The following is a 23,502-nucleotide window of genomic DNA, read 5'->3' as shown; positions in this document are numbered from 1 at the left end:
AATATGAAGTTCAACGATGAGAAATTTCAATTACTCAGATATGGTAAAGATGAGGAAATTAAATCTTCATCAGAGTACAAAACAAATTCTGGCCACAAAATAGAGCGAAACACCAACGTCAAAGACCTGGGAGTGATCATGTCGGAGGATCTCACCTTCAAGGACCATAACATTGTATCAATCGCATCTGCTAGAAAAATGACAGGATGGATAATGAGAACCTTCAAAACTAGGGAGGCCAAGCCCATGATGACACTCTTCAGGTCACTTGTTCTATCTAGGCTGGAATATTGCTGCACACTAACAGCACCTTTCAAGGCAGGTGAAATTGCCGACCTAGAAAATGTACAGAGAACTTTCACGGCGCGCATAACGGAGATAAAACACCTCAATTATTGGGAGCGCTTGAGGTTCCTAAACCTGTATTCCCTGGAACGCAGGAGGGAGAGATACATGATTATATACACCTGGAAAATCCTAGAGGGACTAGTACCGAACTTGCACACGAAAATCACCCACTACGAAAGCAAAAGACTTGGCAGACGATGCACCATCCCCCCAATGAAAAGCAGGGGTGTCACTAGCACGTTAAGAGACCATACAATAAGTGTCAGGGGCCCGAGACTGTTCAACTGCCTCCCAGCACACATAAGGGGGATTACCAACAGACCCCTGGCAGTCTTCAAGCTGGCACTGGACAAGTACCTAAAGTCAGTTCCGGATCAGCCGGGCTGTGGCTCGTATGTTGGTTTGCGTGCAGCCAGCAGCAACAGCCTGGTTGATCAGGCTCTGATCCACCAGGAGGCCTGGTCTCAGACCGGGCCGCGGGGGCGTTGACCCCCGGAACTCTCTCCAGGTAAACTCCAGGTTACCTTTCCCTGCACCCCATAGCTCTCCACAGTATCGCCTCGCCGAGCACCACCAGGCATTGGTCATTCCTGCACCGCGCCGCACCTTTACCCGTTTCACACCGTACTTTTCCCAGCCCCGTCACGAACGTTCGCTCCCTTCTCCGCCTCGCCACGAACACTCGCCCCCTTTCCCGCCCCGCCACAAACACTCCCTCCCTTTCCCGCCTAGATTATCGACTTTGCCACAGAGAGGGTTTTTTTAAATGTTTCAATTGATCACTCTGATATCGGCAGATGGGATCTTTAGTCTTGTAGATAGTAGCCTTGAGGGCCGTTGAAGTGTGCCAGATGACCAACACCAGAAGAAGGGGGGAGAGAGAGAGAGAGAGAGAGAGAGAGAGAGAGAGAGAGAGGGGGGGGGGGGGAACGGAGAAAAAGATAGCCCTTGGTCAATCGGGTAGTGCAAGAACTAGCGTCAGAGTTCCAGTAGACTACACTTTGCCAGTCAGTGCACTGTATCCAGATCAACTCTACACTGTTTGCCGGTCCCTGTATTGCATGCAGCTCAACTGTACACTTGTTTGCCGATCCCTGCACTGTATACAGATCAACTACACTGTTTGCAAAGTGCTTGTCAAACCGGTTCCTAAAAGAGGGTATTGATTTTGCCCTCATCTCCAGAAGGCAAACTCTCAGTGTTATATAACTATGTTGCATCTCGTACCTCGGGAACTCCTACCGTTGTTTACTACTGTTGAATCATTTGACTCTTCAGTAGTTTTAAACATTGTGAATATGTCAAACTGCGTAACATATTTCATAATAATAATAATAATAATAATAATAATAATAATAATAATAATAAAAATAATAATGGTAACTTTGTTGCTTGCATCTAGTGTGTTTAGCATATTGTTAATGACCAATGTCCTAGTATTATTTGATATGGGCTAGCAGTGTGGCCAAGTGCATTGTTCTGCACCTAGCCACACTGACCACACAGTCATCCTTCACGTGTCCCACCACTGAAAATCTCGGGTCATCAGCGAATTTTAGCAACTTGAGATATCAGTCCCGATCTCTCTCTCTCTCTCTCTCTCTCTCGAGAGAGAGAGAGAGAGAGAGAGAGAGAGAGAAATTGCAAGATCATTACCAGATTGGTCTTCGTTCAGACTCTCACAAAAGTGGCATCCAATATCTGACCCCGCCCTCCTGCCTCACCCCCCCCACCCTTCCCCTCAAGTGCCACTTGCCCTACCCCCCACAAGGCCCTTCCCCTCAAGTGCCACTTGAAGTTGGAGGAGCAAAGGGACAACCAAAATGAGGAGAGGAGTTAAGGGGCTGGAAGGGGAGTTTCACAGAAGAGCTACCCTTTCACGTAACAGATAGAGTTCAGTTGTGACAGCCATCTGTCGCTCAGTATCCAGCCACCTGCAGGTTACTGTGCGACAGATGTAGGGGGAAGAGGGGAGGCAGTGGGAAGAAAGGGGAGGAAAGAGAAGGTGAATGAAAGAAATTATGAGGAAAGAGGGAGAGGAATGGGGAAAGTAGGTAACATAAGAGGAAACAGAAGAGGTAAAGGTAGGCTGAATGTTGATATACAGGGGAATTGAAAGAGAGAGAGAGAGAGAGAGAGAGAGAGGGGGGGGAAGGAGGGATTGACAAAGAACAGGTGGGAGGGAGTGGAACAGATAAAGGGAAATCCTACATGTCAATGGACACAGATCCAACTAATGTGACATTTTATTGTGGCAACGTTTCACTCTCCCGGAGCCTTGCCAAGCGGCTCCTGGAGAGCGAAACGATACCACAATAAAATATCACATTAGTTGCAGCTGTGTCCATTTTGTCAGTAATTCTACCATTATCATTTAAAATTACATGGGTGACTTCAATGCTGCCTGTTGAGTAGGACTAACTATAGTAGTTCTAGTGATCCACTGCCACAGACTGACCTTATTCATGACACTTACTACTGTTTCCTGGCCATGGGCCAGGCTCGTCTGGTGCTTGCCTGGTCAACCAGGCTGTTAGTGCTGGTGACCTCAGTGACCGATAAAACCAGAGAAGTATTTATTGCCTGGTTGAAGAGTGGTAGAGATAGTCTCCAGTTTTTAGGGAGATGACCGAGATTAGAAAAAAAAACTTTAAGAGCAGCTCTGGCTTTCTGGAGAAATAAATAAATCAATGACACAAATGTTGAAGAAAAATAAACAATGATATGAGGTCATTCTGGAAACAGATACAACAGTAGATACAACAGTAGATACAACAGTAGATACAACAGTAGAGAGATACAACAGTAGAGAGATACAACAGTACAGAGATACAACAGTACAGAGATACAACAGTAGAGAGATACAACAGTAAAGAGATACAACAGTAGATACAACAGTAGAGAGATACAACAGTACAGAGATACAACAGTAGATACAACAGTAAAGAGATACAACAGTAGATACAACAGTAGAGAGATACAACAGTAGATACAACAGTAGATACAACAGTAGATACAACAGTAGAGAGATACAACAGTAGAGAGATACAACAGTAGAGAGATACAACAGTAGAGAGATACAACAGTAGAGAGATACAACAGTAGAGAGATACAACAGTACAGAGATACAACAGTAGAGAGATACAACAGTACAGAGATACAACAGTAGAGAGATACAACAGTAGAGATACAACAGTAAAGAGATACAACAGTAGATACAACAGTAGATACAACAGTAGATACAACAGTAGATACAACAGTAGATACAACAGTAGAGAGATACAACAGTAGATACAACAGTAGATACAACAGTAGATACAACAGTAGATACAACAGTAGATACAACAGTACAGAGATACAACAGTAGAGAGATACAACAGTACAGATATACAACAGTAGAGAGATACAACAGTAGATACAACAGTAGAGAGATACAACAGTAGATACAACAGTAGAGAGATACAACAGTAGATACAACAGTAGAGAGATACAACAGTAGATACAACAGTAGATACAACAGTAGAGAGATACAACAGTAGATACAACAGTAGAGAGATACAACAGTAGAGAGATACAACAGTAGAGAGATACAACAGTACAGAGATACAACAGTAGAGAGATACAACAGTAGAGAGATACAACAGTACAGAGATACAACAGTAGAGAGATACAACAGTACAGAGATACAACAGTACAGAGATACAACAGTACAGAGATACAACAGTACAGAGATACAACAGTAGAGAGATACAACAGTACAGAGATACAACAGTACAGAGATACAACAGTAGAGAGATACAACAGTACAGAGATACAACAGTAGATACAACAGTAGAGACACAACAGTAGAGAGATACAACAGTAGAGAGATACAACAGTAGAGAGATACAACAGTAGAGAGATACAACAGTAGAGAGATACAACAGTAGATACAACAGTAGAGACACAACAGTAGAGAGATACAACAGTAGAGAGATACAACAGTAGAGAGATACAACAGTAGAGATATACAACAGTATAGAGATAAATTCAAGAGTTTAAATGTTATTGATGGTGAGAATGCTGTGGAGGACATATTACACATTCTTACTGATTTTTTTTCTAGCAATATTAAGAATGACATGGTAGAATGCAAGTTTTTGGTTAAGCTTGGATAATATTTTATTAAGAAATGAATTAAATTTAGTCTTACCGCCAGAGAGATTACAGCAATGTATTGACAAACTTAATGTTGGAATCGGTCACGGTGGGACCGATTCAAAATTGTGGAAAATACTGACATGCAGCAGCATTTTAATTATTCAATTAAATAATGATGTGATTAAAGCTATCGCCCTTATTCAAGTGGGATGTGGGTTCAATTTTCTGAAGAGTAAATATCATTCATGGCATGTGCGGATGATGATATTCTTTCGGTTGATACTTTGATTATTTATCAAAGTTTAATTCAATGTTTTGGTGAATTATTATGGGGGAGAGCTAAACCCAAAGGGATTATACAGCGCCTGTGGGGGGGGAAGGCATTCAGGCTTAATTCAGGGAATTGGAGCACAGATCCAATTCCCTAGATCAAGAGCCCCTCACTGGCATCAAGGACCCTCCCTTGAGGTGGTTTTGGTATGGCATTTCTTGAAAACAGAAGATCTAATGATGTGGATAATATTATAAGACGGTATGAAAATAATGAACATTTTAGAGAGTATTAAGACCATTACCAACCAAGTGATTTGTTAGGTAATTAGGAAGCGGAAGTGAGGCAACATCCGAATTATACAAAATTTAGTTCCGCCTCCAGAAATTTAAACAGGAATAAGTTGGTTACATTCTTGTTTATATTTCAAGAATATTGTTTGCCTGATTTTCGATTGCCACTCTGGAATAGTGATAAAGTTTCCAATCAGTGGTATTTTATCATTTTTAAACTAATGCTGATTTTTTAAATCCTCTGAAAAAAATGTTGGTTTCATATTTTTATTATAGTTATAATGTAATAAGCTGTTATTTAAATAAAGTGGCTTTATTATAGTTAGGTTCTTTAAATAATTGATCAATGACAATTCTGTATGTTTTATGTATTTGTAAAATAGGGACATCATTTATTATGCCTCTCCCAGCTTTCCATTACCACATTGTATTTTTAAATAATTAGAAGATAATATAGGGCAGAATAAGGCGGCTATGAAGCAAAAAAAAAAAGAGGTATAGTTTTATAGTTGTCAGTAATAATGGTAGAATTTCCAACAGAATGTCTGGTAAGTGAACACAAATGTAACTAATGTGATATTTTATTGTAGCAACGTTTCGCTCTCCAGGAGCTTTGTTAAGCCGTTCCCACAATAAAATGTCACATTTACCAAACAGCTGTCAGTTAGTTACAAGTAATTTATCAGTTTTAATGCGGTCTTTACAAATGCTTTGAAAAATGATGGGGTTACATACTGACGGTACTAACCATAATGTTGTGCATAGTTGTATTATTTGTTTATGTAAACATTATGTTGCTTTAAGACATGTGCAACACTTGTGCCTTTTTACTGCCGAAACGATTCGCCTGGTTACAGACCGGACCTCGGGGGCACTGACCCCCGAAACCCTCTCCAGGTATACTCCAGGTATGTTAGATAAGACACATATGCAACAGTTAGGTATCTTTATTTCGAAACGTTTCGCCTACACAGTAGGCTTCTTCAGTCGAGTACAGAAAAGTTGATAGAAGCAGAAGATACTTGAAAACGATGTAATCAGTCCATCACCCTTAAAGTTTTGAGGTGGTCAGTCCCTCAGTCTGGAGAAGAGCATTGTTCCGTTGTCTGAAACAATATTGTTTCAGACAACGGAACAATGCTCTTCTCCAGACTGAGGGACTGACCACCTCAAAACTTTAAGGGTGATGGACTGATTACATCGTTTTCAAGTATCTTCTGCTTCTATCAACTTTTCTGTACTCGACTGAAGAAGCCTACTGTGTAGGCGAAACGTTTCGAAATAAAGATACCTAACTGTTGCATATGTGTCTTACCTAACAATCTGTCGGTATTTTATACCATTTCAATGTTCATACTCCAGGTATACACAGTAGACTCCTTCAGTAAAGATGCACAACTGTTGCAAATGTGTCTTGATCATCAATTTGTCGGTATTTTATACAATGTTTTCTTCTACAAGCTATGTACTTTAAATCAATAATAACTGCATTTTTCAGTCTTGCTTATACGACAAGCACAACATTTTTCATACATTTCACGGCTCTTAACCGATACATACTATGCATTTTTTAAAACGATTTGGATATAATAAAATATAGAATAAGTTGGCTACAAATTCGTGAACCAACTGGAAGTTTGCTTAACTCTGAGCAACTGAGAAATATATTGTGCAGGAGCATTTTATCTGAGTGGGTATACGAGTGTGCGTTTACTGTATTGCATATTACAATAAACGTTAGTGACTGATACACAATTATTACTGCTACGACTACTATGTCCTGAGTAATCCCTGTTGGGTTATCGTAGGTAATGACTGTGTACCTGCACCTAAAAAACTAACTCACAACAGGGTTTCACTGAAGATAGCCAACCTATGCACTGTATTTAGTTAAAATTAATATTTATAATGTGCTTGCCAAGCCAGCTTTCAAATGACTGCCGTCAATGTGCCTATAACTTAGGTCATGTGCTACGCTGCATTGTCTGCAGTTATGCTTGTCACACATTAGTGTTTCACCTCATGTCTCAGAGTTCCATGCCAGCGTTACGTGTCACTGAATCCTTTTGTCCTTTAAATAGTTAATGTCCAATGTGTTTAGTATCCCCAAGCCTTCGAGAGCCCCGCATCTGTATGGTTCCAGAGCCCAATCAGGCCAGTGGAAATTGTTGGCAATACCTATAGCCAAATCTCCCCATTATTTCGATGAGGTAACGTTAAAGGTCGTGAGTGAGATCTCGTAGTCTTCATTATGTAAGAGAGAACAAGTTCCTTGAATCTTTCTTGATGGTGTTTTTTTCTTGTTGAAAGTCAAGAGCTTCGATGTCCTCCTCGCTACACTCTCAAGTTTACATTCATTTTTTATGAAATTCAGGATCCAAAAATTGGATATCATATTACAGTGAAATCTGATATCTGTTACAATGTGTCACTGGGGGGGGGGAGGGAGGGAGGGAGGGAGGGAGGGAGGGAGGGAGGGAGAGAGAGAGAGAGAGAGAGAGAGAGAGAGAGAGAGAGAGAGAGAGAGAGAGAGAGAGAGAGAGAGAGAGAGAGAGAGAGAGAGAGAGAGAGAGAGAGAGAGAGAGAGAGACGACTGTACACTGACATTCACTTATCCAAGAGAAGAAATGCCAGCTGCTCTAAGCTACATCAATCACCAGCTGAGAGCTTTATCAGCTTGGGGAAATAGATGGCAAGTAACATTTGCACCTGAGAAAACGCAAATGATGATCGTCACTAGGCACCATGATGGTAATGCTGGTGCAGTAGTAAGGATGAATGGGAGGATGTTGGCACCTGGAGAAGAAGTTGATATCCTTGGGGTGAAATTTGACTCCAAACTAACCATGAAGAACCATGTTGTAAATCTTGCAAACAAGGCAGCCAGGAAGCTTACAGCACTTCGCCGTATCTCGCATCTGCTTGACAGTAGGGGTTGCAAGATCCTGTACGAGGCACAAGTACGCTCACACCTTGAGTATGCTCCACTTTCTTGGTTTGCCTGCCCCCCCTCTCATCTGCGACTGCTTGACAGAGTAGAGAACAGAGCAAGACGTCTCATCTCTCGCCTGGACCCATCCTGGATAGATCTGTCATTTCAGCAGAGCCTTCAACATAGGAGGGATGTGGGTGGCCTTACTGTTATGTACAAGGCCAATATTGTCAAAATACCACACTTGGATCCACTTCGAGGACAGCGTGAAACAAGTTTTTATGCCACAAGACGGGCAGAAAGCAGCAACTTCACTCTGGCTGTACCCTTCTCCAGAACATCACTCCATCTGAGATCATACATACCCAGGATGACTCGAGTATGGAACACATTCGTACAGCATAATGATGTCAACGAGATAAAGTCAGTTGATCAAATGAAAATGCTGGCCCACAGATGGCTCCAACTTCATCCTGTTCCCCACTTGTATGTCTCATAACAATAAAAATGCTTTCAAATGAGCTGATGTAGGTAACAGCTCTTAGCTTGCCAATAAAGTTAGGAATCCTTAACCTGTAAATAGCTGTAATAAAGCTAGGGATCCTTAACCTTGTCAAACCCTGTGTAAAAAAAAAAAAAAAAAAAGAGAGAGAGAGAGAGAGAGAGAGAGATAAGCATTAATATATGAAGAAATTAATGAAAGATTTCATGAATTATATTATTCAAGTAGACGCATCTTAAAAGATCTTGGAGATGTTTGCACTAACGATGTAAACAACGGCTGGAAGTGACAAGAGCAAACAACGCCGGGATCAACAATGACCCAGAGATAGAACCGAAATTTAGAGAGAAGTGCTGTACTAGGAGGGGCCATTCAGCGACTGGAGACAGGTAGTCAGGTTTGATCCGAGTAGTGGGAGTATATCTGAAATTCCTTTGATGAAGAGCACTTCACCCATGAAGGAAGCAAGGTCCCCTAACACCTTTTTAACACCACAACGTATCCCCCTGCTCTCAGTTCCACTTCTCTTCCTGCTTCCCACTTCCCCGTGTATTTTGTAAACAAAGGGAAATAAAAAAAAGATAAAAAAAACTGAAATAAACTCATGTGTGTTGATATAATTCCCGGAAAAGGGAAAAATATCGAGAAAATACGGCGGGCGCACGCATTTTTGCCAGACTGTAAACAGTGGCGTTCTTGTAAGTCCTGCTGGGATGCAGAATCCTATCCGTTCTTATAAAGTAATCCCGTCATAGCCAGATTACCTCCCCAGAAAAAAGTTTAAGTAAACATTAGCCAAGAAAGCTGAAGTAATCTACTCAGCCGACGCAGATTTTTTTTTCTCTTCATTTGCCTCAAAAATGGTTACAAATTTATGCAAAATAACATTTTAAGGAAAAAAAAAAGTGTAGGTTCTCGTAAGCTTAACTAGTGAGAGGTGGAGCAGGAGGTGTGGGAGGCATGGGAGATGTGGGAGGAGGTGGAGCAGGTGTGGGAGGCATGAGAGGAGGTGGAGCAGGTGTGGGAGGTGTGGGAGGAGGTGGAGCAGGTGTGGGAGGAAGTGGAGCAGGTGTGGGAGGCATGGGAGGAGGTGCAGCAGTTGGTGTGGGAGGCATGGGAGGAGAGGAGAAGGAAAATAAAGGAACAGGAAAAAGAGCAACAACAGAGAAACAGGAGGAAGAGGAGAAATGGTAGAAGTGCACGAGGAGACACAAGAGGAACAGAAGTACAGCGAGGAGAATCAGAAGGAAGAAAAAAAAGAAACAAGAGAAAGGAGGAGGATGGACCAAGGCTCCTACACAAACTATACACCAACACACTTGTCTTACCACTGCTAGTGTCGAGACTGGCTCCATCACTGGCACTTTCCCTTGCACTTTCCCTGGCACTTTCCCTTGCACTATCTCTGGCACCACCCCTAGCACCATTCCTGGCACCACCCCTAGCACCATTCCTGGCACCACCCCTAGCACCATTCCTGGCACCACCCCTAGCACCATTCCTGGCACCACCCCTAGCACCATCCAGGGCACTACACCTGGCACAACCACACTGATATGCCTCTGACGAGTTTCAGAAACTTTCCTAATTCAGCAGCCCGGGCTTGGGCCAAGATTTTTTGGTGCTTGCCTTGTCAACCAGGCTGTTGCTGCTGGCTACCCACTGGCCCACATGTCCATCACAGCTTAGTTGATCTGGCACTTGGAGGTAACTGTCCAGTATCCTCTTGAATATTTCTACACTTGTTCCTGCAGTGTTTATGTCTTTTGGTAGTTATGAATCGCCTGGATCCATGGATATTGATACAGTGCTCTCTTATTGTGCCCAAGGCACTCAGGCATCTGACCTGGTTTATTATACATTTTCTCCCATATCTCTGACTCCTGTAAGTTATGGTAGTGTGCAGATTACTGTAGGGAAACTAATTTCTTTAACAAAAATGGTAAAATAAAACTGATTATTGTCAACATGAACATTTCATTTAGTAAAACCCACCATCGGTGACAGTTTGAAGCCGATCGGGAAGACATTCTCTAGTTATCGCTCAGAAAACAATTTCCAAATTTATTGGCTATGTCAGGCATGTGGGAAATTTGCATGAACAAAGGCTAAACTTGTAGGGCTCCAGCCTTTGCATAAAATGCATCAGCAATTAAAAATTGAAGCAGTTCAGAAGAGGCACATTTAGCTATCTCAAGTTAAATATACATAAATTTGCACCTACACACTTCAGTATAAATACAACACTTAAGTAACAATACCAACAGCCCTGTAAGTTACACAAGTGTTATCAAATGTAGAGGAAGATAAAACATGCAGGCAACCCCTTGAAGGTACTTTTCAGAGAGAATAACTAGCAAGAGTTAAAAGAAAAAAAGTTACCCGAGATCCCTAAAGGCATTTAGGTAACCGAAAAGGCCATAGCTGAGAGCTGTTAAAATATGTAGCTGCACACTACAAGTCACTCAGAGTGAAGCTTCACTCAGAGTGAAGCTGTAAACAGGTGGTTATTACTGTAGAATGGAGAGGTGCGCAGGGAAGGTGAGAGGAGGGAAAGATGGAAGAGGAGTGGGAGAAGAATAGAAATACAAAAGGAGTGGGTCTGAGTGTAATATCGGTGTGAGTGTAATTGGAGAGGGAGTGTAGTATATGAGTGTACTGTGAATGTAGTGTGTGTAGCATGTATGAGTGAAGTATGAGTGTACTGGGAGTGTGTGTGGTGGGAGTGCGAGCGAGAGTGTAGTGGGTGTGAATGTAGTGGGTGCGAATGAAATTGGCAACCGATTGGAGTGGGTAAGTGGGGTGGATGTGTGTGTGATTTGAATGGGTACATGACTGGAGTGGGCGTGTGAGTAGAGTAGGCCTGTGAATTTAGTGGGAATATGGACGGACTGGTCGAGTAGCTGGAGTGGGCAAGTGAGTGGAGTGGGAGTGTGAATGGAGTGGGCGTATAATTGGAGGTATATAAGAAAAGAGGGGTGGGTCCGAGGAAGGAAAGATCGTGTAAGGTAAGGGCGTGTGAGACATGCCTGACTACTTCCAAAACAGGACGGAGGTTGTAGGAAACATCTCACGTTTTAAACAAAATATCTTACTTATCACCAGTCCAGGAATTTAGTAAAACATATAATGTAATCTGTACCTATATTAAAGACATCTTGTACTAATACATTTATAAACAGCAGTAATAAAAAAGTAGTGCCGGATACAATGCAATTGAAGTACTGTAATAGTTATTACTATTCGATATTCTGTATAACAAATGCTAGTTCCTTAACCCCAAATTTATAATTATTCTAACTTCAAAACCAACAATAAAAAATACATCACAACACAACTCGTAGGATTTGCAGAAGTATCAGAGTATGCAACCTGTCTGCACACAACCTCTAGTCAATACAGTGCAAGCGTGCAATTACCATCCAGTCAAAGATTAACACAAAATACCATCAGAAACAAAGTCCAAACAATCCCATGCTAGGCTGAGCCAAGAAAACTGAGCAAATTATATTGCTTACTGCTTAGTATGCAGAAGTAAACCTCTTCCTGAGACTGAGTCCACACCAAACAATGCAGAACTAGTATTCAATACATTTAACATTAGGCTAATGACGCCAAACCGGGTTATTGTCAATACTAAAATATAGTGTACTCCACTAACGCCAACAATGTATCTTCATAGGACATATGAATTAAAGATTAAAACCCAAAACTTTCCAAAGTGGCTGTATCCCAAAAACAGAACACAGGAAGTTCACACTCGAACTAGTGCTGACCTTTCTCTCAGAATATGTTCAACTGTGATAAGGTGGAGAAACCAAGTTCACAACATGATGCAAGACGTGTTAATGAACGTATAGTACTAATTTTTGGATACACTGATAGAAGTTCACAATGACGACCCTTCCGATCAGAGGCCAGCTCTAACAACGTAGTTAAAATGACAAGAGTCATTTTAACTACAAAGGATGCAGACACGAGATATGACTCAAATTCGAAGCACCAAAAACTGTACATGAAGAACTTTGTATATGAGACTATGTTAATGATGACAGAACAACTTCACACATTCCTCCTTGCAAGGAGAGCAAGTTCTCACACTAGACTTTAAAGATGGCAGGAACTCGTCACAAACTTTAAGGAGGGTAGGAACTCACCAATGACTGAGGGCAGATACTTAACAAAAAATTTATGGACAGGCACTTCAAAGAGGATAGGTACTCACCCAAGGCACCACATGCAGGTGCTCACCCTAAACTTTAAGAAATGCAGGCACTCACTATAGATCTGAAGGAACGCAGGTACTTGCTATAAACTTTAAGGACAGGTACTCACCGTATACTTTAAGAAGGGCGGGGTCGGAGACACGCTTGGCGGCTACATTGTCAGCTACACAGGTGTAGTTACCAGAGTCCTCGGGCCGAGCAGACAGGATCAGCAATGATCCCTCAGACGAGATCCTGAAATTGATGCAGGTCCATGGGTGTTAGAGTAAGGGAATGTCAAGATTATTATTATTATTATTATTATTATTATTATTATTATTTGTGAGAAGTGAAAAACATCAGGAAAATATAGATAAAATCAGAGTGTTCGGGACAAATATGAGTATTTCAGATGGTCTACATCTAGTAATCCGTACCCTTATTATTATTAATTATTATTATTATTGTCATGGGGAACGCTAAAGCCGTAGGGATTATACAACGCCTTTGGATAGGGGGAGGAGGATGGAAGGTATTCAGACTAAGTTCAGGGAACTGGAGCACAGATCAAATTCCCTAAATCAAGAGCCCCTCGCCAGCAATCCATTCCTACAATTTAATACTAAATTTGAGTGTTGTATAGTTCCTGGTGGGTTTATTCACTACTCACAAAGCCGGACAAGTTGTGACACTAGATACAAATCATAAAAGTCACTCTCTACCTCCCACCTGGCTCCCGGTACACCCAGAATCAGTTTCTGACCACCTCCTAATTTAACCTTGGTTTCCCACCTCTTCCTTCCATTTTCCTTTCTGTCCCTCTCCTTTCTATCCCTTAATTTGTGCACAAATAGGGTGGATAGGAACAGGCTGCTTGAAATGCGAGTGGAGGGAGCCAGAAGTCATATATGGTAGCAAAGGTCAAAGTCACAGGATCATTAGGAAATAATTATCAGTTTTAAGGCGGTATGTGGAATGCACTCCTGCTTGACAGCCTGATCAGGAACTGACTCTAGGAACTTAAGTTTAGTCTTAAAGACAGCTAGGAGTTTGTTGGTAATTCCGCTTATGCATGAAGGGATGATCTTAGAAAGTTTAGATCCCACTACACTTGCGGAGTTGTCTCACGGTGAAGGGATTCGGGGGGGGGGGGAGGTTGATTTTGCACCGCTTTAGTAAAGAGTAACTTTGGTGTGTAGATTTGTCAAATCCCCCGGAATTTTCCAGATATTATTTTTTAAGTATCTTTCTTACCTACATATTAAGAAGTACAGTTTAAGGGACTTCAAACATTGTTAATAATATAGGTATCTGACTGAATTTATAAAGGTGGTGAAAGCTTTCTATACATTCTCCGGATCTGAAATTTCGCCTATCGTAAAAGTTGTTGTTTTTGAACAACAATATTCTGGTTTAGAAGGTATAAGCGACTGTAAATTAAAGAATATCACCACTGGCTTGGCATCTCTTGCAGAACGCTCTAGTTATACTACCTGATATTTTCCAAGCAATAATAACACTGTTGTGATCCTTGAATAATAAAGTTTCTGACAGTGTCACATCGAAGTCCCCCATTTTTCTTACCGAGAAATTTGAGTTTATTACTTACTCAGTTTCTAATATTTCATTTTTTTCGGTAGCTGACTAACTGAAATTCGTCATACCTATGACGTGTATCTTCGACTGGTTTCGAGGGCTCTTATTCTTGTGGCCCAGTTTGAGGCCAGGCTTTTCTGCTAACCGTTTGATCAGGCAGGTTGTTTGTGCTAACGGCTCACAGCCATTACAACCTGGTTAATCCTTGTTGATAACAGAAACCTGTTCAGCTGCTTCAGATCTTCTGTCTTCGTTCTGACAATATTCCTGATAACTGCTGCTAATGCATGAAAGATTCTTAGGCCACAGATGTTGAGTGTTACATTATACCCATGACACCCCCCCCCCGCCCCACCACCCACCCCTCCCTCCCTCCAGCCCGCTCTTCACTGCTAAACTCGTTGAATTTGAATTTATCAAACATTCGCACCCGTTGACTATTGCGTATGTTATCCACACCTGTATTTTTGCTTTTTTACTTTTCTGTCTAATTAAAACCCTTTAAAGGGCACGGGCGTGTCATCCTGCTCATGCCGCACATCTGGATTCCCATTCTTTAATTCTGACCAATCACAAGCCTTCCCTGAGTCGCTTCAGCTAAGTGGTGATGGCGTTTGCCGGCTTCCCATGGGTTGAGAATAAAATGTAAACAACTGTGGCTTGGCGTCGCCCAGAGTTGAGTTTTTTCCATCTAGTGACACTAATATACTCTTGCATTTTACCCTCTACAATGTTGGTAAGTACTGATTGTTGTGTGTAGTGCGTACATGAATAGTTTAGGCATATTTTGATTATATATATATATATATATATATATATATATATATATATATATATATATATATATATATATATATAAAGTCTGTGTGAAGCATAATGTCAGTAGCATGCAGTTGTAAAAAGTGCATCAAAAAACGAGCGAGTATACTCGCCTCTGCCCTTTTTGTTCCATAGTCCAGTTTCAGTAAATTAAATATTTATAAAAAAAATTCTATTGCATATATGAATTCTGTAGTAATCTGGATGTATACAGAACATTTTTATCCTTCCAGATCAATGAGAAATTGTTTTATGGGGAGCCCTCCAACACCAGGTCAAAATATGTCTGCATTTTGGATGACAGTGACTCAGAACCAGAGGTAGATGACCCAGAATTGCTTGATAGTGGTGATGAATACTTGCCACCAGACGCAGAGGTGTCAAGTGGTGATGAGGAGGAAAGGCCAGCCAAAAAGCAGAAATTAGTCAGTGCTAAGCAAGCTGCTTAGTTGCAAGTATTGCAGCACAATGAAAAAATTTCATCTTCATTCCACTGTTCTGTATGCAAAGTAAATCTGTGTATAAAAAGGATAAAAATTGCTTCATAGACTTTCATTCTAGCAATTAGTAACATAGAATGATTGCACTTCCTCATGAATCTCAGGATTATGGGACTTGAAAGTTTTATCTCTCTGCAATGTGTCCATGTTGCTATTTGTTTTATTTTTATATTTTTCTAATACTTACAAAATGTTTTGATAAAAGTTCCATTTATGTTTTTGATACTGTTTGTATAATAAATTTAAAAAATAGTTATTGGGTGTTTTATTAACAAATGCAAGATTGCAACATTCAAATTTATACTCCCTATTTTGGGCAGGGGCTAGTACAGTCCGTCGTCGCAGATTAGCAATTGTTCTAAAACTAACTATCAGAATTCCATTTATATGAGCTCATTCAACTCATATTGAGATACTCTATCCACTCTAGGGAGTTCAGTTTGAAATTCTAATGTATCAAATTGCCCTCAGAAGAATATCTCAGTGCTTGTGGAGATCATTTCTAGCGTATCTTCAATCTTAGAAGTCCTTATTATTTGTTCATTCAATACAATTTTTTTTCAGTCTTAAGAGTTCTCTGGTATAAGCATGTCGAGCTCAGTACTGCCTTGTAAGATATCTGGTCCACTGCTGGGAGGGTTAAAATCTCCAAGAAAGTAAAAATCTATTGTGTAATTCTCAAGGTTTCTCCTCGAAGACTTCTATGACTGTTCAGACACCGTTTCTTCCATCTGTTAGTAGTTATATCACTTTACTAAAGTGTTATAATAGTGCCGCAGCGTTGGCAGACACATACTTGCCATACTCCGTAGCTGAAGGAGGTGGAGCTGCAAGCCACAGAGAGACCCAGAAGACCCGCAAATATAAAGGCCGTTCCCCTTGATATAACTTCATCCCAGTAAGGTCGGAAACCCTTCGAGCATGAGGCAAGTGTGCTCTAAAGTTCCTCAAAGAGCTGGGTGAAAAACTCATCATAGAAACCAAGGATCACAGGGCATCCAGCTTCCTCTTTCAGAGACTCAGTGTGGCGATCCAGTGGGAAAATGCCTGCAGCGTTCTGGGCATGCGGCCCACTGCCAGGGAGCTGGACGAAATATTCGAGATGTAGCTCTGAGATGTTATCTATGTTGTTCTACTCCCTATTGGATTTTTGTTAATGTATTTTTGTCAATGTATTTTGTCTTTAAATAAAGTCTATAAAATATAGGGGGTGGTAGGAGAAAATTTTCAAACAGCTTCAGGGAGAACCTTGAGTTTTCCCTGAAGCAAGTTTGTTCTTCTCTGAGGATGAGGGTCCCCAGGACAGCTCCAGAGGTGGTACCTCCATAATCATCTCAGATACCTCCTCTCAGCTCCACAGTACACTCTAGGTAATTTGAGGCGTTCCTTTGACTACGATATTCAATTTAGATTTGAGAAAATTTTCGGTCACTTTACACAAAGGCCGAAACTTAGGGTGTGGTATTAATATTTCGATTGCAAGCGGCAGTATGCTGCAAAGTGCACAGAGCAAGTGTCTATGGGTAAGATGAATGTGTACTCTCCTCAATGAGGAAATAATCCTCTCCTAGAGATAGCGAGAGGGTCTACTAAAGGGGCTTGGGGATTACAGGATTTCTTTATACTAGGTGTTCATTCATAATACAGTACTCGAATTCCTCTACCGTTGAGAGAGAGAGAGAGAAAGAGAGAGAGAGAGAATAAAGCATAGAGAGGCCGGAAGAGAGAGCTTTTAAGTACTATAAATTATACACTGGAAGCTTGCACGGGGCTCGAATATAACAACACATAATTCGTAATAATATACATTAGATATACAAGCTATTTTTCCCTCTATGTTGCTCACTAGCTTCTCTTAACCTCAAATTGTTGCAGTTCAGGTACAACCTGCTGAGTGCGGTCGAGTGTAAGGAGGGAAAGATGGAGAAGAGGAAGAGGAGAAGAGGAGGAGGAGGAGAAGAGGAGGAGGAGAAGAGGAGGAGGAGAAGAGGAGGAGGAGAAGAGGAGGAGAAGAGGAGGAGGAGAAGAGGAGAAGAGGAGGAGAAGAGGAGGAGGAAAAGAAGAAGGAAAAGAGGGAGAGGAAGAAAGAGAAACGCAGGACAGGAAAGAAATGAGGAGAGAAAGAGGAAAGAGAATGATACAAAACCGAGAGGTAAAAAAAAAAAAAAAGGAGGGATAAGGACTCTCATTCGACACAGTGAGAAAATCTCGCGCACACAGGTGGACTGGACTCACTTGTAGCTGGGGTGGAGGTTGAAGTCGATGGGGAGGTTATCCTTGTGCCAGGTGGAGGTAGGCTGAGGACGACCCAAGGGAGGCAGGCAACGTAGCTCAACATGTTGCTCCAGCGGCACCGACTGTGAGTATGGCGGCTCCTCGAAGTATCGACGCAGATCTGCAACACAAAAAGATGACATTACTCGCCTGTATCCTAATGGAGACTACTCGAAGTGTTTTAATGGCGATTCCTCGAAGTACCTCATGGCCGGCTTATCGAAGTATAGGAGAAAATTTGTGAATGATATTACTCGCCTGTACCTCCATGGCGACTACTCTAAGTCCCTGAATGGTGACCTCGCAAAGTACCGACGCTGATCTGCAACACAAATATTAATCACCTGTACCGTAATGACATCCCGAGGCGTTTTAATGACTGCTCCTCGACCGTACATTAACAGTACACTGGTAGCCACACCTGTATCTATAACTGTTATTTAACGTTTCTCAACCCACAACCGGAGATAAAAACTGGAAGACATTTCGGTCCTTCCTGGATCATTATCAAATTGCAACATGATAGTGATCCAGGACGGATCGAAATGTTGCCCAATTTTCACCTTAAATTTGTGAAATTGTTCTGAAATGTTCCAGCCACAGAATTATAACTTTTGTGAATCCTTGTGCTCGTATCTTTAACGGAACCCGTAACCGCACGTGTAACTAAGCTAGTACCTGAAGATGTGCCTGCGACTGCATCAATTATTCCCGTTCTCCCACCAGTTATCTGGACACGTGCTGTTCTAAATACTATTGAAGGTCAACACTGCAAGGAAAAAAAAAACTCCTTAATTAACCCGCTTGTATGTGCGTACACCTGTGTGGAACGTTTGTGTAAAATTAAAGGTGACTGGTGTCTGTTTCCAGTGCACGAGTCAGGTACATATACCCAAGATGCAATGACTGTCAGGTGTATGTGCGTGTAAGGGATATTCTAGCCGTGTGTGTGTTGGAAACCATGCTTTTCTGTTGACTCCCTGTCCAACCAGGCTGTTATTGTTTGCAGCCCGCTGGACCACATAGCCATCACAGCCTGGTGGATATAGCATTTGGTGGAGGCAGTAGTCCTGTTTCCTCTTTAATACTTCTAAACCAGTTCTGGCAATATTTCTATTATCCACTGGTAGCAAGTTTAATAGTTTTGGGCCACGGATGTTGACACTGTTCTCTTTAACATGCTCTTGGCGTCTCTCCACTACACTATATTTTATACCACCTCCCATCTCTCTCACTCCAGTACACTGCTATGTTAGTGAGTAAATCTGGGACAGGACCAAACTGGGAAACACCATAGACCTCATCTCACGAATAAGGAGTAACTAGTTCAAGACATAATGGTGGAAGACTGCAGTCTAAGACCACAATATAACCAAACTATAGACCTACGTTCACAGTGGCCTGGAACAAAAACACAATCTATCAAGAGGGCGATTTTTAACAGTCACCTTCAACAAGAACATCAACTGGAACCAAAACAAATCACAGACTTTGAGAGATACTCTAGGATGATGATATGACTATGCCAGATCTAAACCAGTTTCTGTGGAAGATGAGCTCTCTGATGCTCGAAATATGCTCCAGACACATGCCTCTACGACAAAGAAAAAAAAAAATGAGTGACCTAGATACATTGAATGTAATGGGATCAAACAATATCTTTAGGGTTCTGGGAATGCAAAAGCAGTTTGTGTATCGCTAGGTAACATGAAGTCAATTAACACAGGACAATGGCTCAATGGTTCAATCCCCGTCATGGGTGAAAACGTTGAGCATGATTCCTTATACCGCTTTCCCGGTTCACCTAGCAGTAAGTAGGTATCTGGGTGTTAGTCGACTTTTCTGGTTAGCATCCCAGGGGTGGTAACATTGATTAGACAGGGCTGGGCAGAAATAGCACCTATAAGTAAAGGGACAAACAGATGGCGTTAAACTACAGGTCAGTAGCATTGATATGTAGTACGTACAAGGTACTGAAGAAGAGAACGAGAAGAGCGATGGAGCACCTGGAAGGGTGGAGTTTCATAAATAACCAGGAGCACGGCTTGACTCTTAAATCTGATTGAATTAAATGACAAGGCAACATAAATGATAGGAAGAAAGAAAGAAAGAGAGAATGAACTGCATATTCTTTGACTAAAAATGTACCTGACGAAGCACTTCAGAAGAGACGACTAAATATTAGAGGAACAGGTAGAAATAACAGGAAGGAGTCAAAGAATCCCTATCAGGAAGAAGACGAAGAACGATTATCCAGGAAGAGGCATCAGAATAAGAAAGTATGACCAGTGGGGTTCCACTAAGATTTGTACTACAACTGGTGCTAATAGGCTAATGTATCCCAAGTTTACGAATGGCGTGAAACTAGAGAATAAAAAAGAGGGAAGAAAGAGAAGGACTCAGTAAAGGCTTAGATTAAGTATAGTAGCGAGCACATCAATAACTGTTGTAGCAAACGAGTGTCTGGCAAATCAAAGATTAGATTTCAGGAATCTCAAAACACATTCACAATTTATATAAAACAACTGTCACGTCTACCCTCGAGTATGCAGCATCACCATGGTACCCACACCTGAAAAACCAGATGTACACAACACTGTGAACTTTGTGCTTTGCAACAAGCATTATTTTCTTAATCGTCTCTATATTTAATATGCTGTATAAATCAAGATGAATACATTTACTGTTTTTGCACGTGTTAATATCATCGTACGGTTGTCAAAGCTTGAACGAAGAAAAACGAGACCAACTTGTCAGTTTTTGCAATGTTCTTTACAGTATGACTATGAAATTCTTTTATTTTCGCAAATGTTCAAATTAATGTGCACATATTAAGCATGGCTGGAGGCTCAACCTCATGTAATTGTCGGCTTCTCTATAATTATGCTGTCTAGTGATGATGTTGAACCTTCACTTATAGGTGATCACGCCATGGTAACACCATAGCCTGGATGACCAGGTTGACCAGGCGAGCACCAGACGAACCTGGCCCAGGGCTGGTCTCCGGGAGTAGAAAAACACGCAAAACTCATCAAAGTCAAAGGTACCACCCCATAGCTGTAAGTCGAGATGAGGTAAAAAATATTTGCTGAATTAAGGATGCGAGTGAGATTTTTAAAGAGCCAGCGAGTCTAAAACTGTATCCACACTTACAGACTGCGGTCAGTGTTATAAAGGGAAATAAATGACTAGTGGAAATATTCGCATTACTTAGGATACTGTCAATAGTTTGGTTAAACACGGCGCCTCATCTGAGTGTTTAATATTCAAGCCGAGGACAATCACAAACACGATAACCATTTTAAGCAGATAATCAGTGAATTATTTATTTGTGTAGTTACGCTAATGTGGTCGCAGCCACAGCTACAGCGGGAGGTGTATTAGTGGTGGCAAGGGGAGAAGTGATGCTGTGGCAAGGTACGACGGGTGATGTAGCAAGGAGGGTAATGTTGTAGCAAGGAGGGTAATGTTGTATCAAGGAGGGTAATGTTGTATCAAGGAGGGTAATGTTGTAGCAAGGAGGGTAATGATGTAGCAAGGAGGGTAATGTTGTAGCAAGGAAGGTAATGTTGTAGCATTTTAGATGACTCACGAAATCATAATGACATGATTGCAAACAAACCATACCACGGGGAGGGGATTGAACTCGGTGGTGTGTCATTACGATTTCGTGAGTCATAATGACGGCTTTGAGAGGACTAGAGCTAGAGTTCGTCACGGCCACCCTGGCCGGAGATTCATCCGCAAAAACTTGCATTTGTGGTGACAGTGGGACCTATATTAACCTCTCTATGGTGTATAAATACACCAAGTTGGATGAATCGTATTGTAGACAGCTGGCCTAGTGGCTTATGCGCTGGTCTGGAGTTTCAAGACTCACTCGCCACGAGTTCAATCTCCAGGTTGATGGCCTTGTAAGGTGCTGGCCTCAGTCCAGCTCTGACACTACAGCTCGGCCGCTGAACTAATTTGAGGAACTTATGAAGTACATCTAGAAAACAGTTAGGAGATTGTTGTAAATTCCCTTAATGTATGAAGGGAGGAACTATAAAGTCTTGGTGCCTTTGCACTTGAGTTATCTCTTAATGTACCCATTGTACCTCTGCGACCTTACCTTCATTTAATTAAAGTCACTTTCACTAGATCAGTGGTATAATACCGACAAGTTAACGAACTAGCTATTTTCCTTGCGTTTGTGATGACAACACTGTTGTGATCCTTGAACATAACATTTTCTGATAATATAACTCTTAGTTAATGTGGAAGAGGAAATATTGTGGGAAGTATAATTGCTGTGGCAAAGGAAGGTGTGGAGCAAATATTGCGATCACCCGACTCCCGACGTCCTGATCATCCTTCCTCACCCGTCAACCATGTACATCTCAACTACTTATAGCACTTTCATTCACTTCAGTATCAAAAGAGAAATATATTGCATTATTGTAATGGTGCACATGAAAGTGTCTGATTATCAGTATCGCTGGTAGTTCTCAGAATTGCGTGCCAGCTACTTCTGTCACAGGAAATACTGCAGCCGCCCCATATCAACGTGAGAGGTCAGTGCTTTCTATATTTTTCCAAATTTATTAGTCCTTAATGTGTACGTGACCTCCAATAGCAGTGTTGTCCAGGGTACCAAGACGCCCGCATCACCCCTGGCTGCGGTAGCAGTCACTGGCTCTTGACTGTCATGGCTGGCGTGATACAAGGGTGGTGACGCTATTAACCATCCTCCAACGGGTTGTAGTGGCGATTGTTACACTCCTTTACGGTCCCGACACACTCCTTCACGGTCCTGACGTGTTCCGACACGCTCCCGTCACGCTCTGTCACTCTCACTGCGTTCTGTCCCTCTTATGTAACAACACGCTCCCGTCGCTTTCCGTTACAATTCTGACTCGTCACTGTCATGTTCCCGTCACATTCTGTCACGCTCCCGTCACTCTCCGTCACGCTCGCTTCATACCATCACTCACCAGGTTGACATTGTACACTACTAATCATAATTGTTTAAAGGTATTTTCTTTTTGTCTTGGATCAGGTTTAATCGGCAATGCAAGTTGCGGACATTTCGCCCAGTGGTCTCCGTGGGCACCCCAGGGGTACACAGTAAGACAAAATTTGCGAATTTATAAATATATATGTATGGTAGAGTTATTATTGAAAGAATTAAGAGTAAGACGGAGAATAGGATAGCAGATGAACAAGGAGGCTTTAGGAAAGGTAGGGGGTGTGTTGACCAGGTGTTTACAGTGAAACATATAAGTGAACAGTATTTAGATAAGGCTAAAGAGGTCTTTGTGGCATTTATGGATTTGGAAAAGGCGTATGACAGGGTGGATAGGGATGCAATGTGGCAGATGTTGAAGGTGTATGGTGTAGGAGGTAGGTTACTGAAAGCAGTGAAGAGTTTTTACGAGGATAGTGAGGCTCAAGTTAGAGTATGTAGGAAAGAGGGAAATTATTTCCCAGTAAAAGTAGGCCTTAGACAAGGATGTGTGATGTCACCGTGGTTGTTTAATATATTTATAGATGGGGTTGTAAGAGAAGTAAATGCGAGGGTCTTGGCAAGAGGCGTGGAGTTAAAAGATAAAGAATCACACATAAAGTGGGAGTTGTCAC

General features: G+C 41.7%; 1 protein-coding gene across 1 annotated transcript in view; it reads right to left on the bottom strand.

Annotated features, from left to right (window-relative positions):
• LOC128688103 (netrin receptor UNC5D-like) overlaps nt 1–18,038 on the bottom strand; it is a gene marked incomplete at its 3' end in the record, with an annotated part of 49,975 nt that extends 31,937 nt beyond the window's left edge. Inside the window, exons 1-2 of the mRNA XM_070081342.1 lie at nt 17,842–18,038; nt 12,822–12,946 (exon numbers count right to left, since the gene is read on the bottom strand). Of these exons, the coding sequence (XP_069937443.1) occupies nt 12,822–12,946; nt 17,842–18,023 (307 nt within the window). The remainder of the gene's footprint in view (nt 1–12,821; nt 12,947–17,841) is intronic.
• Between the last annotated feature and the right edge of the window lie 5,464 nt (nt 18,039–23,502).

Source organism: Cherax quadricarinatus, unplaced genomic scaffold (genome assembly GCF_038502225.1).
Source record: "Cherax quadricarinatus isolate ZL_2023a unplaced genomic scaffold, ASM3850222v1 Contig2391, whole genome shotgun sequence".
Taxonomy (NCBI): Eukaryota; Metazoa; Arthropoda; class Malacostraca; order Decapoda; family Parastacidae; genus Cherax; species Cherax quadricarinatus.
The sequence above is the reverse complement of the archived record's forward strand: the minus strand, read 5'-3'. Positions and strand labels throughout refer to the sequence as shown.